At 40.8% G+C, this 18,114-nt stretch overlaps 1 protein-coding gene across 1 annotated transcript; it reads left to right on the plus strand.

Annotated features, from left to right (window-relative positions):
* Positions 1 to 223: 223 nt before the first annotated feature.
* Positions 224 to 15,946, plus strand: LOC147321311 (beta-glucuronidase-like). Its single transcript, XM_086309703.1, has 13 exons — positions 224 to 526; positions 2,226 to 2,411; positions 2,893 to 3,074; positions 3,183 to 3,325; positions 8,757 to 8,944; positions 9,950 to 10,102; positions 10,247 to 10,425; positions 11,709 to 11,855; positions 12,611 to 12,695; positions 13,076 to 13,252; positions 13,333 to 13,468; positions 13,899 to 14,063; positions 14,391 to 15,946. The coding sequence occupies exons 1-12, from the start codon at positions 311 to 313 to the stop codon at positions 14,048 to 14,050; spliced, it is 1,944 nt and encodes a 647-aa protein (XP_086165829.1). The 5' UTR covers positions 224 to 310; the 3' UTR covers positions 14,051 to 14,063; positions 14,391 to 15,946.
* The last annotated feature ends 2,168 nt before the right edge of the window (positions 15,947 to 18,114 follow it).

An 18,114-nucleotide genomic window follows, 5' to 3' on the forward strand; every position in this document is an offset into this window, starting at 1 on the left:
AAGCAAAACAAAAAAAACCCCAACGCTGGCAGGGAAACTGTCGGCAGGGTAAACCTACTATTTTTTTTATAAAAGGTTAATGCTTAGCGTTGAAATGCGAAACTTCGTCTGTCTCCAGCCTGAAAGAGTTAAAGATTAGCTTGAGGGGAGAAAATGACAGGACTGAAAAAAAGGGAAGAGCGTTGGAGGGCTTTAAGCAGAAAAGCGGTGGGGATGTTACGTAATGCCGTTGTCACGTGACCTCTAAAGCGGAACAACAAAGAAAACTTCGGGGTTCGTCTCCGAGAGGGCAGTAGAAGAGGGCTTCAGGATGTCTGTACCTGGAAGTTCCGCGGTGCTCCGTGTCTTGTGGTTGCTATCAGTGTTTGGCACGGTGCTCCCGCTGGACGGCGGCATGCTCTTTCCCCGGGAGTCCACCTCCAGGGAGGTGAAGGAGCTGAACGGGCTGTGGGATTTCAGGCCTGACGGGTCCCTCAACAGGAACGAGGGCTTCGAGAAGGCTTGGTACAAACGTCGGCTGGCAGAGGTGAGCGGGAACGGAGGTGATAGCAGGTCAGATGAAATAAATCAGCCCACTTTGTTTTACTATTGACAGGGTTACAACAACCCTGTCAATAGTAAAACAAAGTGCATATACAGTAATGTGCACATTTTAATCTCTGTAAACAAGAACCTTTAAACATCCTGCAATTATGTAGTTATACCAAAAAAAAAAAATCGTAAATAAAAGCTACTTGGAATGCCATAAAACGTGTTAACACAAATACAAGAAACCCTCAAACTTTTTGGGTTGACTCATTCATACGTTTAGCTAGTAACTGGGTGTTCAAAACTAAGTTTCAAAGCCCGGGTGGAAAGTCTCATGACCACTGCGAACTGAAGCTTTCGTGCATCCTCAGTTTGGATAGGTGGCTTTTCTGCTGCTGGAACAAGCCTGGTAAACTCCCAGAAAGCCTAAAAGTCGTTATCGGCAGCAACCACAGCAGAGTTCCCTAATGCTTGCTCTAAGAACACGATCCACTGGATGTGTTGCTTATCCACAGCTTTACATTAGCAAAAATAGATTTTTATTCCTGTTATACCTATCACATCAAGTTTGAGGAGGTAACTTATAGAAAACTAAAAAAGAAAGAAAGAAAAAGCTTTAGAAATAACAAATTTAGACATTGTTACTTGATTTTCATTTTGCATGACCATTATTGGAAGCATTCAATTAACTTTACTTAAGCTACCTTCAAAGTAGGTGACATCTAAGTCCACAAAAATATGAGGTTATAACAAAAACAGTTTTTTTGCAATATATAATTTATTTTATAAAGTGGTTCATTATGCATTGCATCGAATTATTAAGCAACTGAAACCACCTCACGTATGTTAACGCAACAGGAGGGGAAATGATATTTGCTGAAACATGCTGATCATCAGTCACAGCCTGCTGTTTTTAACAGTGTCAAAGTTTTTCTTGCTATGCTGCATGATGATTTTTCAAAACCAAAACATGTTGATCATAATTGATAGTCTGGCATACTAAGTAAAATTAGAGTTGTGCAAGGCCTTTATGTGTCATTGTTTCACAGAATACCATTATCAATTCATGGCAATAGCAAAAAAAAAAAGTGTCCAGTCACTTTGGAGATGGTTATCAGACTGTTTCAAAACAGTTACACAATTCTCACATGCTTTAAATGTTTCCGTGTTTCACAAAGCCTTGCTTTAAACCAAGCACAAATGGATACATTCCTGTCAGATTGTCTTGTTTTGAGGTGTTTAGAGGCATTTATTGCAGAAAATATTCACAATTTCACAAGGAAAAATAAACAAGATGAGAACTTTGTGGGGATAGGTTCATTGAAAAATCTAAATTGCCCATAGGTGTGAATGCGGGAGTGAATGTGAGTGCGAATGGTTGTCTGTCCCTGTGTGTTAGCCCTGCGACAGACTGATGACCTGTCCAGGGTGTACCCCGCCTCTTGCCCTATGACAGCTGGGATAGGCTCCAGCACCCCTGCGACCCTAAAAAAGGATAGGTGGAAGCGAATGGATGGATGGAGAACAAAGGTCAAAACCTTACATTATAAATATTTGGCAAATGCACACGAAGGGGGCTAACCATGAGAATCAAAATGAAGTCAAATACATAAACATGTGTATTGCCTACTTTCAAATGGCTGCTACAGGTGTCCCTGTAAAGTCCTGTCTTCTCTTTGTTGTTTTATATTCTTTAGACCGGCCCAGTGATTGAAATGCCAGTTCCTGCCAGCTACAATGACATCACACAGGACCCCACACTAAGAGATTTCATTGGCTGGGTGTGGTATGAGCGAGAGGTGTTCGTGCCGGCCCGCTGGATCTCCGATGAGGGAACAAGAGTGGTTCTTAGAGTGGGAAGTGCTCACTATTACTCAATAGTGGTGGGTATCATGATAATTGTAAAAATATTTATTTATTATTATTTATTTTTACAAACATATTAATTATTATTTTAGTAATTATCAATGATATTTATGGATTTATCGATTAATGATCCAAAAACACACATAATGAAACAATTTCTTGGAAAATATATACTTATTTTAAGAAAGCTAGGACACCAGCATCTGTATTTCCTGATATAAGGTCTGAACTGTTTAAAAGTTTGTTTGTTGCTTGGTAATGCAACAAATGTTTTCAGTAGATGACAAGTTTGGGCTGTAGGCAGGCTAGTTTAGAACCTAAACTCAATAAAACTGTTGATTCAGGCTGTTGTGATACATGCAGACTGTGGTTTGCCATCATTTTGCTAAAATAAGGAAGAAATGTATTGTTTCAAAATACATCCTTGCTTCATTGTAAATAAGATTGTGTGTCACTAAATTGTAGCTCATGTAAAACGGTGATCATTCTCTGTTGCAGTGGGTGAATGGAGAGAAAGTGACAGAGCATGAAGGTGGCCATCTGCCTTTTGAGGCAGAGATTAGTAGTTTAATCCGCAGGGACCCAACGAAGCCATGCAGAATCACCATTGCTGTAAACAACACTCTAACTTTGGAGACTCTTCCTCCAGGCACCATCCAGTACATGAATGACCGTACCAGGTACCCTCATTCTTTGGTTCATATTTTTAACTTTATTGCCACCCTTTAAAACTTTAAGCTGATGCATCGGTGAGAATGTAGATGATGTGAAGACTGTTTGGTCTGCAGGTATCCTGATGGTTTTTTTGTGCAAAACATCTACTTTGATTTCTTCAACTATGCTGGGATACATCGTCCTGTACTGTTGTATACTACTCCTACGGTGTATGTGGATGACATCATAGTGGAGACCAACTTCATGGATAACACTGGTAAATTCATTTCAAATTTCCTTACTAGCACCAAAGAATATGTGAGCAGGTAAACTGATGGACAACCCCAATTCTAAAAGTGTTGGAACAATGTGTTAATGAAAACAAAATGCAATGATTTGCAAAACAAAAACAAATTTATTCAGAGACTACAGAAAACTCATTAAATATTTAAACTGAGACATTTGGCCTGTATTTGTATAGCGCTTTACATAGTCCCTAAGGACCCCAAAGCGCTTTACACATTCAGTCGTCCACCCTTCACACACACATTCACACACTGGTGATGGCAAGCTACATTGTAGCCACAGCCGTCCTGGGGCGCACTGACATTTCACTATTTCATGACAAATATTGGTTCATTTTGAATTTGAGGTTGGAAAATAAGTGGTACTCAAAAGAAACCAATGAATGAATATTACAACTAATTAGTTTAACTGGCAACAAGTGAGTAACATGAAGAGCATCTTAGAAAGGTAGACTTTCTCAGAAGTAAAGCTAGGCAGAAGTTTGCCAGTCTGCAAAAAACTGTATCTACAAATTGTGAAACAATTGCAGAATAATGTTCTTCATTGTAAAATTGTGAAGTTATTCTCTCGGCATTTAGCCCATTCACTCAGTGAAGCAGTGGGCAGGCACTAATCAGACGCCCGGGGAGCAGTGTGTAGGGACGGTACCTTGCTCAGGGGTACCTCATGGCATGCTACCTACTTAGCTATCCCTGCCCCTAAAACCTTGCTCTCCCCAGATAGCTCTTCCAGCTGCACCAGGGGAACACCGAGTCATTTCCAGGCAAGATGAGAGATTTTCTCCAGCATGTGCTGGGTATACTCCGTGGCCTCCTCCCAGTAGGACATGTCTAGTATACCTCCATAGTTTTACAGCATGTTTTGTAAATTACCACATTTTGCTCGACATCCTTCTCGTGAAATCCAAACAACACTGAGTCAAATTCCCTGCTCGTCTGAAACTTCCACTGTTGCCATATTTTTCCCTATCTGGTAGTGTATAAACACGCATGCTCAGCCCTGTGTGCCAGGTAGAAAAATTTCCAGTTGGGATTAATGATGCATTCTCAGCGTGTGGGAGTAAAAAAAAAACAACAAAAAACTCAGACTGAATTAAATGCAGACAGCTTAATATTGACATGACCATTTATACTCCATGGTTACGATAAAGCCATTTTAACCATCATAGGTGGGAAAAACTCTCACATACTCAGCTCTACTTCATGCTCGGCTATGAATAACTACAGTGCTACCACCACCTGATAAAGTCAAGAGGACCACAACATCTACAAAAAGAGATTTTAAGGTCATTAAGTTGGAGGCCTTCTGCCACCTGAGTTGAAATTAGGTCCATAAAAACTTTGAACAGAATCATTAGTAAAGGATAGCCCTGGCAAAATCCAATGCCCACTGCAGATGAGTCTGACTTATTGCCAGAAATGCAGGCCAAGCTCTTAATGTACCGTAATTCCCGGACTACAGAGCGCACCTGATTAAAAGCTGCATGCTCTAATTTTAGAAAGAAAATCAATTTTGTACTTGTATAGGCCGCACCGGCTTTTAAGCCGTATGCGTTTCACTCGTAATATGAGATATTTACACAGAAATATTACACGTGAGGATTTTTAACGTTTAATTTAATCCGTAAGGTAACATAAACATGGTAACACAAACGTTATGGTAACATACAAAAATACATACTGCAAATGCTTTTTTTTTTTTACCTCGAACAGCGCCTGTAACACGGCTACCTTTAAGTATACGTACGTATCGGTAACACACAAATCACATTGCTTATGTTTTTATTACAGAACAGTGCACAAACAACATTACAACGTCTCTTAACAACCGGTAAAAATATATACCGTATATATACTACTTATCAATTTTATTGGTCTACTGTTACCAGGAAAAATGTTTTTGGCCGCATGAAAAAAAAAAAAATGCATTAGCCGCACGTCAGTATAAGCCACAGTGTGGGGGGGAAAAAAGTAGTGGCTTATGACCCGAAAACTACGGTAGTTGCGCGAGGACTAAATAACTCCTAACAAAAGGCTAGAAACTAGGGGTGCAACGATATTCGTATCGATATTGAACCGTTTGATACAGTGCTTTCGGTTCGGTACGCATATGTATCGAACAATACAACATTTGTAATTTATTTTATCAACTTTCCTTCTGACTATGCTGTCTGTGTTGAGCGCTCAGTGAATCTGCGTTCGACTACTCCGCCTAGGCTGCACTGTCGAGCGCAGATCCACTGAGCGCTCAACACAGACAGCATAGTCAGAAGGAAGAGCGCAGGGCAAGCTAGCAAGACAGAAGTTAAGCTCTCCTTGCAACATGGACCCCCCCCCCCCCCCCCCCCCACCCTCATTCAGATCTGGCGTTTGGAATTATTTTGGTTTTCATGTGACGTATGACCCTGAAGGTAAGCGAGTCATGGACTAAAGTAAAACAGTATGTTGGATGTGCCATGCAATGCTCAATTACATAGGTGGGAACTAGTGTGTTAGCGCAGTTAGCTCGTTAACGTGTTGGCCGTCTAGCCCCATGCACAGGGCGATCGGTGGTAGCTCGTTAACGGAGATTTGCCGTGTTGTGGCGTTAAGGTCATTTCAAAGAGATTAACCTGAAAGCACTAGTGGGAACACAACGAATATGACTGCACATTTACATCATCCTAGTGCAAAGACAAAAACAACAAGCATGCTACTAACTTGAGCCGAGTCATTTAGACAGCTGTTAGCACATGATTCTCCTTATGCTGCTGAGAATATAGCCCAGAAGAAGCGGATAGTATAGCTTTTATTTTGGAAAGAGGCATTTCTCTGTAATAAACTCTCTTTTCCAAAGATGAGTGATTCCTCAATCAGATACAGGGCTCGCAAAATCGCTAGCCCGACGTCCTGGGGCTAGCGATTTTTTTCAGACGGGCTACCCTGCCCGTCGGGCTATTGTAGGAAGGAAAAATCTATGTCAATGCTTTTGCATTCTTTCGGAAATGTAGCTGGGTAATTATGTCATTGACATCGGTGAGCCACTGCCAATATGTGACATATTGAAATCGCGTTTGAATTTGCGCTTGTTTTTTTGCTTTCACTTTGCAATCGCACGAACTGTGTATAGAGAGCGACAGCACTGATTGGTGAGTGATGATAATTTGTGCACCAATTCCTCTGACGTTGTCTTATCAATCGTTAGCTTACTATGCAAACATGACAAGTGAAATCTCCCGCAACAAGCTTAAACATGTGAGAGGTTGATCGTGCAGAGAATCGCTGAGCATTATGTGAGTGCGTGTGTAAAAGCAGCAGGATATATATTGTAGCGGATCAGGGCTGTTCGGGGTTCTGTTTGTACAGTTATGTTTTGTTTATGTTGCCATAGTGACGGGTGACGCCCTCTCGCTGCGACGGTGTGTCCTTCCGGGGTCAGAGGGCGCACTGTGTGGTGGTGGTGTTGTTGTTGTTGTTGTTGTTGTTGTTGTTGTTGCTGTGCTGTTGCCGCGCTGAGCAGTTAGCTAGCGGCAGTGTTCTTCTGCAGATGTCAATAAACGGCTGTGCTCCCTGGGTAGCTCACGGGAAGCAAGACCAAACGATACCTCCGTCTCCTCCTTGTCTGAGCTCGCCACAATATTTTAGTTCTGCTGAGCCAAATAAGACAGGTCAGGGTGAAGAAGTGACAGCCAAAGAAAAACTTACCACAAAACGGAAAAGTTATGACAAATCAGACTATAAGGCAAAAAGAAAGTGCAGCTTTATGGTTTCATGGACAAAAGAATTTCTGTGGCTGCAATATGACAAGCGAAATAACCAGGGCTGCACATAAGTGGTCCGCAGGTGCGCATTCGCTGTCAAAATAAAAAACGGGCACAAGATAAGATTTTCAGGAGGAGGACAGACATTTGTTTAGAACTCTTAAAGATGTCGAAGAAGCAAGCTCCTTTAAGCAATTACTGTGATGTTCCTCCACCTCCAAAGAAATGTCAGAAGGAGTCCGAACCACAAAAGAAGCACGTATTGTCGGAAAAGTAGTTGCAGGAGGTGAGCTGGCTTCAAACAAATGATGAACGCACAGAGATGTGGTGCGGAATGTGCCGTGAAAATTTAATAAATGACAAATTAAAAAGGCATGAACTTTTTTTTGTATCGAAAAAATATCGAACCGTGACACCAAAGTATCGAACCGAACCGTGAATTTTGTGTATTGTTGCACCCCTACTAGAAACCCCTCTTACCCTAGCAGCACGGTCCACAGAATAGCCTGAGGGGCACAGTCGAATGCCTTCTTCAAGTCTACAAAACACATGTAGACTGGATGGCTGAACTCCCACACACTTTTAAATATCCTTAAAAATAAAAATGTTCCTCTTGAATCTGAGGTTCCACTAACATACAAACTCTGCTTTTCGGTACTCTGGAATAGATCTTCTCAGGGAGGCTGAGGAGTTTGATTCCCTTGTAATTGGAGCACACCCTCCGAGTCCCTTCTTAAATGTGGGAACCACCATCCCAGTCTGCCAATTCAGAGGCACTGCCCCAGATCTTGACATGACGTTGCAGAGGCGTGTAAACCAAGTCAGCCATACAACATCTAGAGCCTTCAGGAAATCAGGAGCAATCTCATACTACCAAGGGGCGCTGCCACCAAAGAGTTATATTACCTCAGTGACCTGACCCCAGTGATGGGCGAGTGATCCTCAGACCCTACATCCTCTACAGAAGAGGTGACAGTGGGATTAAGGAGGTACCTGAAGTTTACCTGACTATATCCTCATTTAAAGTCAGTAGTGCCGCTCTGCACTACCATGTGAGTAGAGCACCACTTTCCCCTCCTAAATCATTTGACGGTTTGACAGAATCACTCTGAGGCAGTCTGAAAGTCTTTTTCGTCACTGAACTCCTCACACCCAAGCTTTTGCTTTAGCCACCTCCTGAGCCATGTCTGCTTGGCCTGCGTGGCCTGTGCCACTTTGGTGGCAGCAGATGGGTACGGACCCATCTGCTGCCACCAAAGTGGCACAGGCTAACCAAGTCTTCTACAGCTCGATAGCTCTCTTCACCTTTTGTTGTCCACCACTGGCTCGGGGATTACCACCACAACCGACGTCAACCACTTTGCACCTGCAAATGGATACTGCATCCTTGAGACTAAAGAGGAGCGGGACAGTCTGGATTCTTATCTGCACTCAAAAGTCTGCATCTCTGAACACATGAGGGTGCATCATGGTGATTTCAAAAATCACAGATTTTACAATTAGTGCATTCTGTTTTTATTTACATGTTACACAGCATCCCAGCTTTTTTTTTTTTTTTTTTGGAACTGTGCAAAAACATAGTGAATAGGATCCACATTAATACAATACAGATTGAATGTGCTATTACTATTTATCAGATATTGCTGTTTCTTCTGGTTTCTAGGTCTTGTTAGATACAAAGTATCTGTTCAAGGTGCTGCAACAGCCACCCTGAAGGTTACTCTGATGGACAAAGATGGCCACTGTGTGGCCTCCTCTAACACACCATCTGGAGTCCTCAAAGTTGTAGACGTGAAGCTGTGGTGGCCGTACTTGATGCACGAGAATCCAGGTTACCTTTATTCTATGGAGGTAAGACAACATGCTTGCAGACAGGGAAGTGTGTTCCTGCGGTGTGATGTGGTTTGACAATATGGCCATTAGATTTGTGAGGCTCATTAAGGGGGTTTGTTAAGAAGTAATGATCTTTTATTAATTGGTTAGTAGAGTGTAAACAGTGTAAAAATCACAGTTTATGTACCACGAGGAAAAGCGGAAACCAGGATTTTGACTTATCCAGGTAACTTAAGGGTTAACCCTGGGTTTTTGCTATTTTTATTTGGATCTAATGTCTTTGTCTTAGAAGCAACTTTAATCTTTGATTTTTTATTTTTATTTATTTTTTTTTTATTGTTCTATAAACATTAGCCTAATATGGAAGTTTCAATTCAACTGAAAGTGCCACATTTTCCCTGATTATTTTATTCACAGCATGTTTTAAGTGCATTATAGATTCTCTGCTGGGGGAATACTTTTTATATTCGCAGCTTGTTAAGCTGTACCTTACAAAAACCACTGAATGAACCCTAAACTGTGTGTTGCATTGTCACAAGAATGTGCGTGTATTAACCTTGTGATTTAAAAATATATAAATATTATTATACTTGATACTAATCTGCTGCTAAACCTCTCTTATACTGGAAAATTGAAATACTAGCAATCACAACACACACCAAGAATACCTGTTCAGTAAATTAAATATATTTCACTTTAACATGAAATGCTTATGCTAATGTAATGTTAGCTTATTCTTATGCTAATATTAGTAAGCTTCTCAGTAACCATCCTAACATTTTAGTCGGTGTCCTGTTGACATAAACATAATAACATTTTAAATAAATGATGTGCTGCCATGTCTGTTTGAAAACGGTTTGTTTAATTACGTGGGATCGTGATTTTGTTTTGATATCAAATTGGCTACAGAGAATTGCACAGTTCTACTGGTATTGGTGCCAACTGCTACATTTCTGGTGACATCATGTCTGCTGAAGAAGATGTAAAGAACAACATTTCTACCATTTGTACTTTAACCTCTAGGTCCACCTAATAGCAGTCAGTGAGACCTCAACATATGAAGATGTGTATACTCTGCCAGTCGGCATCCGCACAGTCAACGTTACCAAGACCCAGTTCCTCATTAACAACAAGCCGTTTTATTTCCATGGTGTTAATAAACATGAGGACTCTGATGTGAGTACCACTAGAGGGATGAAAATCCAGAATGACTCTGTCTTATTTGTCTTTGAAACAATGTGTCAACATTAATTTGAATCACAATTAAGAGACTTAATTTAATGACCTCATCTTTATTTTCCTGGTTTTAATGTGTTGTAGATTCGAGGTAAAGGATTAGACTGGCCCCTAATTGTAAAGGACTTTAACTTAATTAAGTGGTTGGGAGCCAACTCGTTCCGTACCAGCCACTACCCCTATGCTGAGGAGATCCTGCAGATGTGTGACCGTCATGGGATTGTGGTGATAGATGAGTGCCCAGGTGTTGGCATCAAAGACATGTAAGTGTCACTAAACGCATCTCTGTAGCCCATGAGTATGTTTGAGGTCAACAGTGAGAAATTCTGTGTTACAATGTGTGAAGATATGGAGAAACTTGCATATTGGTATGGCAATCCTGTGACTCAGCACAAGTAGGGATGGGTACCGGTATCCGGTGCTATGATGGCATAAACGGTAGTAACCAGACCGAAAAGCAGCGCACATTTCGGTGCTTTATTTCGGTGCTTTTTTTTTTCCTGAGCTGTGATAGACTTTAGATTCTAGCCAATCATTTTACGTTTCCGAGGATAGTAGGTGGGTCCAGGTACGTACGTTCTTTTAGAGCAGAGCTACAGATTAAAATGCCCAAGGCGAAGCGGCCAAAAGTCTGGCTGTACTTCACAGCAAAATATGCAAACTCAGCAGCCTGCAACAAGTGCTTTAAGCTGATACTGTGATACTGTCAAAGGAGGTAACACCTCAAATCCGATGAAACACCTGGCGACGCATAGCGTTTTTTTTTAAAAGCCGAGAAATGCGCCGTATTTGATAGCTTGCTGCGAGACCTCACACCGTGCACATCTACTGCGGGTGGGTTGCCTGTTATCGGACCCGGAGTTAGCAACATCCCCCCAAAAACCCGAAGAGTAGAGTCCTGGCCCCTAGCCCTGCCAGTGTAGCAGAAATGATGACGGATGATGATGCAGCAGCAGCCGTTCTTCTCTGCGTGAGTAGCTTAATGTTGTTCGTTTGTAATTTACGTTGAGTAGGCTAACCACGTTATTACATTAATGCATGTAAGGTGAACTAGCAAACATCATCATAGCTACATGCGGCTGTCTTCTTGTTTGATGGCAGATACTCCCTTCACCCTGGCCAAAAAGGCTAAAATAACCAAGGAAAAAGTGGAAAACCGTTTTTGAACAAAGTTTGTGTTTTTTTTCCATTGTTTAAGCTGCTTCCAGCCAAGAGTGATACCATATATGCCCCATAGCTGCAGAAAAGGCTAACATTGTTATCTTTTAACAAAAGAAACAGCTGAACATGAGAGGTATTTGGACCAATTTTGTGTTCTCCATTCTTTAAGCACCGGTTTGAGCACCGGCACCGTTTCAAAAGTACCGGTTTGGCACCGGTATTGGATAAAACCTAAACGATACCCATCCCTAGTTGTGAGATAGGTCTTCACTTCTTGCAGTGCTAGCTTTGTCTTGTGGTCTCTGTAGAGCCCAAAAGATGGATTGATCTAAGTTGTTAGTCTTTCAGCTCAGGCTGAGATGTATCTTTTGTGCCTTGCTGATAGTCGCAGTTTTGGAAACGCCTCTCTGTCTCACCACTTGGTTGTCATGGATGAGCTTGTGCGCCGGGACAAGAACCATCCCTCTGTGGTCATGTGGTCGGTAGCCAATGAGCCCGCCTCAGAAATGCCTCCTGCTGAATTTTATTTCAAGTGAGTACAGGTTATTTTTCTTTTGAGGTGTAAAGCACTTATTATAGCCACTGTTCAAATAGTCATCACTACACAATCAAGCAACATGATGCCAGATGGTTCAATATGTTTTTAAACTGTAAATTTAAATGGTAATTCAAGCATATGTTCTGTCATGCTGAAGGCCTAAGAGAATAAAATAGTTCAGATTAAACTGGTACTTGTGGCTGCTCTCATATTTCACATGGAGTCACCACAGCAGAAGGATGTGCTGAGGTTGGGACTGGGTTTATGCAGCTCTTGATCGAGTGACCACTATACCATGGAGCCACCAATTACTTCAGATTAAAGACTAATGGTAAATGGCCTGTATTTGTATAGCGCTTTTCTAGTCCCTAAGGACCCCAAAGCGCTTTACACAACCAGTCATTCACACATTCACACACTGGTGATGGCAAGCTACATTGTAGCCACAGCCACCCTGGCGCACTGACAGAGGCGAGGCTGCCGGACACTGGCGCCACCGTGCCCTCTGACCACCACCAGTAGGCAACGGGTGAAGTGTCTTGCCCAAGGACACAACGACCGAGACTGTCCAAGCCGGGGCTCGAACCGGCAACCTTCCGATTACAAGGCGAACGCCCAACTCTTGAGCCACGATTGATAGAAAAGAAATGTTTTTCTGTCATCGATTATGTGACATTCTAACTATGCATCTGATAATCCTGGTGACTCCTCAGGTATATCAACGTCAACAACATTTGTTTTCCTTGCAGGACTTTGATAAAGCATACCAAAGCTCTGGACCATACCCGACCTGTCACCTACATCACAGACAGTAACTATGCCAGGGACAAAGGGGTGAGCTTCCACAGCCTTCACCTCACTATCAAGAATATATTAAACTAGCAAAAGATGCACAGCACTTTAAGACCACCCTTAAGTAGCAATTTACAATTTAGCAACAAGCCTCCACCTGTGACCCCACCCCACGGGAATCCCTTAAAATCCATCCATGAAGGAATGGCTGTGCGAGTACACAAAGTTTTATGGAAATACATTTTACAATTTTTGTCTAACAACAAATATGCTTTAAGCTTGTACATGAATAATAAAGGAAAGCTCAAGAAGGTGGAGTTCTCTTGTGGCCTTTAAAATATTTTTAAAAAATATGTCATCATCATGTTGAAGAATACCTCTAAAATATTTTAAATCTAATTATTTTTTTTCCCGCCCTCTAGGCTCCCTTTGTAGATGTTGTATGTGTAAACAGTTACTTCTCCTGGTACCATGATCCAGGCCACTTGGAGGTCATTCCTATTCAGCTCAACGCTCAGTTTGAGAACTGGTATGGAAAGTACAAGAAACCCATAATCCAGAGTGAATATGGAGCAGATGCACTTCCAGGGCTTCACATGGTGAGAATAAACTCACTCACTCAGTGACCTAGTCACATGTCACTTCAGCATCTTTAACAAGTTTTACTGTCACTCTACAGGATCCGCCCATGATGTTCACTGAGGAGTACCAGAATGCTCTCCTGCAGAGCTACCATGATGTGTTTGACCAGAAGAGGAAGCAGTATGTTATTGGTGAACTCATCTGGAACTTTGCAGACTTCATGACTGCACAAGGTACTGCAACTTCAAAATCAAGCAACCTGTAGAACCAGAACTGCTGCCGTTTTTCCTGTTTCTACAGTACTGATAGTATACAGTATAGCCTATGTTTTGTCTAAAGATGAGAGCTCTTTTCCTCCTAGGTGATAATTTATATCAGGAGATTAAAGGGAAACTCAAAAGGAAATCTGGGCTAAAAAACAAAATGGCAACATAGTCAAGTTTCTAGATGAACTTCTGTGGAAAGAAATGACCCCTCTTGACATTCTACACACTGTCACTTTAACCAATTTAAATCTGCACTGCACAAGTTTTTGCACAAATTGTAAATACCAAACAATTGTCTTAAATTATCTTAATATTTAATACTTAGTATTTGAAGCTTTATTCAGTCACCTTATTATATTCTGCCCTGTAACAATGATATTTAATTGTCTGTCTACAGCAATCCATCGTGTGGTGGGGAACAAGAAGGGTATTTTTACCAGGCAAAGGCAGCCTAAAGCAGCAGCCTTCATCTTGAGGAGGAGGTACTGGAGACTGGCTAATGAGACGTGGAGACTGCCTCCTTGGACTAAATACCCCTGTTCACTCTGAAACTTTGTTGAAGGTAACCAGTCTGGGACATGCTCCGAACCTGCCAATATAATTCCCTCCTGTTGGGCCCCGAGGAGGGAATTCTGTGGGGACTCCACACTAGACTTGCACATGTGGGGCCTCTGTAATCTAGCCTATGTGGGGCCCAAAGAACTGTTTCTCTTTTGGGGAATTCTGTGGGCACTCTGTCAGCAACCCATAGTGGGCTTGCCAACTTGTGGGCTGTGTTGGTCTGCCCACAGTACCCCCACAAGGGGGATGTTTGCTTGGTGTTGAACACTTTGCTGCAGCTTTTACTAATATGTCTCTCTAACTTTTGTATTGTTTTGGGTTTTTTCAGATTGATGCAGAAGACCCATCAAGTCCCACCATGGTGACATTCACCGGTGTAGGTGATCCACTACTTGATTCTGTGAGCACGGTAGCAGAACAGACTAATCTTCTGCTGTCGCTTCTGAGGATGCAGTATGATCAGTAGACTCCTGCTCTCACTATTGTTCATCTAAAGTGACCTTGGAGTCATTTTCTATACATTGAGCCCTGTGCTGCTCATTTAAATCCAAAACCTGCTGCTAGTTCAGTCATGGTGATTAAGGAATGTTTTTTTGTTTGTTTGTTTGTTGTTGTTGTTGTTGTTTTTACGAAAAAGAATGACCTCTAAGTTAAAAAAGGTTGTCTCTGAACCATCTTTGAACTATAAGTACTTTAAAGCCTTGTATACACTGCAAGCAATTTGCTCATCGCGCATCGCTTTGAAGCTAAAGGCTCTATGCTTTTGGACATTCCAGATTCAGGTTACCTAGGTGATCCCCTTTGTATTTACTAAAAGGTCAGATGTCAATCAGTGCATTTCTTCACTCTCATTGGTAGTTGCTTCAGTCTCTCGCCCGAAAGTTCAGAAAACAAAGTGGCTATCACCTACGAAAAATAGGTGATAGCCACTTTTTTTTTTTTTTTTTTTTTTTTTGCCCAAAGTCACTTGAAGTGAATATCGTTTACTTTCTGTGGTCTCTCATCACCACGTCACTGCAAATCACTTTCAGTGTGTATGCAGCTTTACAAGTATTATCAGCCGTTCCAGTCACTATGAAGTCACCCGCACCAAATAAAGAATAAAAGCAAAGTTAGGCCTGTTTTACAATAAAGAAGAGCTAGTCTTTGCTATCTGATTGTGGTGATAACATTATTTTATTTTATTTCTGTTTTATTTTTGCTTCAAAAGTCTTTCATTCAAGGCTAAGTACAGTGAAGATGCATCATCGGCATTGGATGGGACTTGTATCACGTATGCCTTGCTAGCACCAGGATGAACCCCTTTTTGCCTTCAGAACTGCTTTTACTCTGTAACATAGAGTCAACAAGGCACTGGAAAGATTCCTCAGGCATTTATCTGTTGCTCATCTATGATTAAAAATCTACCATTCCACCACATACCAAAGGTGCTCTATAGACTGAGATCTAGTAACTTTGGAGGTCATGTGAGTAAAGTGAACTCATTTTCATGCTCAAGAAAACCAGTTTGAAATTTGTGATTTGAGCTGTGTGACATGGCATAGTATCCTGCTGGCAGCAGACCTCATAAGATGGGTAAGACCGTGATCCTAAATGATGGACATGGTCAGTAACTGTACTCAGGTTGGTTGTACCATTTTAAACTGTGCTCAATGGCACTCAAAGGCCATGTCATTAGATACAAGGTGTCATGTGATACATAAAACTGTATAAATGAAAAAGGTTGTACTGAAAATGACTGTCTGGAAGAACATTCTCTTTCTTGCAAGCAGATTCTGATCTTACACAGCATGTTTAACCAGTGGGGTTAGATTCTGGGTCCATTGTTATTCTCCTTTTACAAGTTTCCTTTAGCCGCTATCAATCTTTTTTGGGCCTTTTTTTTTTAAAAAAAAATCATTTTTATGCCAGTGACATTCAACTGTACAGACTGTCGTTCCTAGTTTGCTGTGATCAGACAGTCGATTAACATTTCTAAATAAAGTATCACACCAACTGCAAAGCAGTTACTTGTGTGTTGTTAATGACTCATGGTATCTTTTAAAAATTCTAAGTAAATGATTAACGAAATATTTAAATGCGCATTTACTTTAAATAACAATTTACAAATGAAACTGAAAGGCAAGCAGTACCTGCAGATTGAAACAGGTCTCAGCTATCCACACAACAGAAAAAGGAATGAGAGAAAGCATAAAATGATACAAAGCAGTTAAGTATACATTGCAAGATACAAAAATAATCTGAGGTTTAGAAGATACTGAAATGTAAATATTACCAGAGTGTGTGTGAGTGAGGGGGGGGGGGGTACTTCTAAGAGACAATGTCACACACTCAGCCATGGGGTACTTTTGATTTTACTATGCTATTAAATATAGTAATAATATTTTGAAATATGTCAATTAAAAACACAAATAAGTTTATCCCAAAACAACAGTCAGTTGATTAAATATCACAAGTGTTAACCTTATTTCGATACCACGACTGTTTACTCAGAGTTTGTAATTGCAGAGAAATACTCCATTTATTTGGTGCATGTCATTGTTGAGCAGAAAGCTCAGAAAGCCCTTTGGGGCTTAAAAGGTTAATTAGGCCTCTGATATTTATTTATGCTAATTTATAGTTAAATTAATGATAGAAAAATGAAAGCTTAGTCTACTGTTAGCATACTTATTTGAAAGGGCATTGTGTTACTTTGTTTACATAGTAGGATATAGATCACAGTTCTTCATCAGTGCAGCATTTTCTGTAAACTCAGTAAAGGTCTGTGGCTGAATGTAGTGCAGTTACCACCAGAGGGAGCAGCATGTCGAGATTTGAAATGTCAAATTTCCAGATGTTGCTCTGGATGGGAGACACTATTGATATTGTGAATGATTTAAAGACATGGTATAAACAGAATAAATTCCAGTGATTGCAGAATCATGGAGATGACAATATGAAGCAATATTTTAAGTTTCAAGAATTTTAGTTAAAATATTATACTCTAATGCAGATCTTAAAACATAGAGAGACAAAATGAGAGCATTTTGATTTTTTTTAAAGGGGGATGGAGGTTAACATAGATTTTTAGCCTCAACGTGACAATATATTCCCAACCAACATTTTCTTTATTTAGTTTTAATCTGGAAACAAAAAACAGGAGTAAAAAAAATAATAATCTATTACTCCTAAAACAGTAACAGTCATAATATTCATCTAGCAGTGCATATAGTATTTTTACAACTGCAAGCACTGCTGGAAATGTTGCATCACACACTCAGTCCAGCAACATTTGTCACCAACAAATGGAAACAGCGGGAGAGAGACAAAAACAGCTGCTAAACCCCCCCCCTTAGAATTCTATGATTTCTTCCAAAATCATGCTCCCACTCCCACTGCTACCCGGTTTAGTAATTATATGCTTTGTTTGATTGTCACCATGTAATTTACTATGATAAAGTCAGGCACAGGTTGTTTGCAGAAGTGGTTAAAGGATACGTTAACAAATCGTTAGAATGTGCTAAACAAAGTGATGGTAATTTATATGAGGATACTGTTACAGATATATGCTGATTAATGAATGCTCTCCCCAACATTAATTTATTATCTGCTGTTACTACCTCCTGCCATGCAGATGAAAAACAAAACACTTTCTGTGTGCGGTGCTGGGGCATGCCCAGAGGTTCTATCTATGGATAGGAACATAGCTGGAATTTAACATAGTACATCTACTCAAGTACAGATTTACTATCCACTGTGTAAATAACTGTCTTTTTGTACCTGTTTTTTATTTACAGCACAGAGGCAAATCTGACTGGAAGAATGATGTGTACAGTGGTTGTGTGAGTGGAGGAGCTATTGGCTTTCCTGGTATGTAACTTACTTTATTAACTAATAGTTTGCATTACAGCAAATTTATGCATCTTGTCCACGTGTTTATTTTTCTGTTTTGCAGTTGGTGTTCAGATGTTCTGGGATGTGGAGGCTTTGCTGCATTCTCTGCTGCAATTGAATGTTACTTGTGGTGAAGCTCTATGGAGTGGCTCGATGGACAAAAACATAAATATTACGCA

The sequence above is a fragment of the Aulonocara sp. 'chitande type north' Nkhata Bay genome, linkage group LG10, assembly GCF_057382095.1.
Source record: "Aulonocara sp. 'chitande type north' Nkhata Bay isolate Kocher_YH1m ecotype deep benthic linkage group LG10, A_spYH_male_GT1.1, whole genome shotgun sequence".
Lineage (NCBI taxonomy): Eukaryota > Metazoa > Chordata > Actinopteri > Cichliformes > Cichlidae > Aulonocara > Aulonocara sp. 'chitande type north' Nkhata Bay.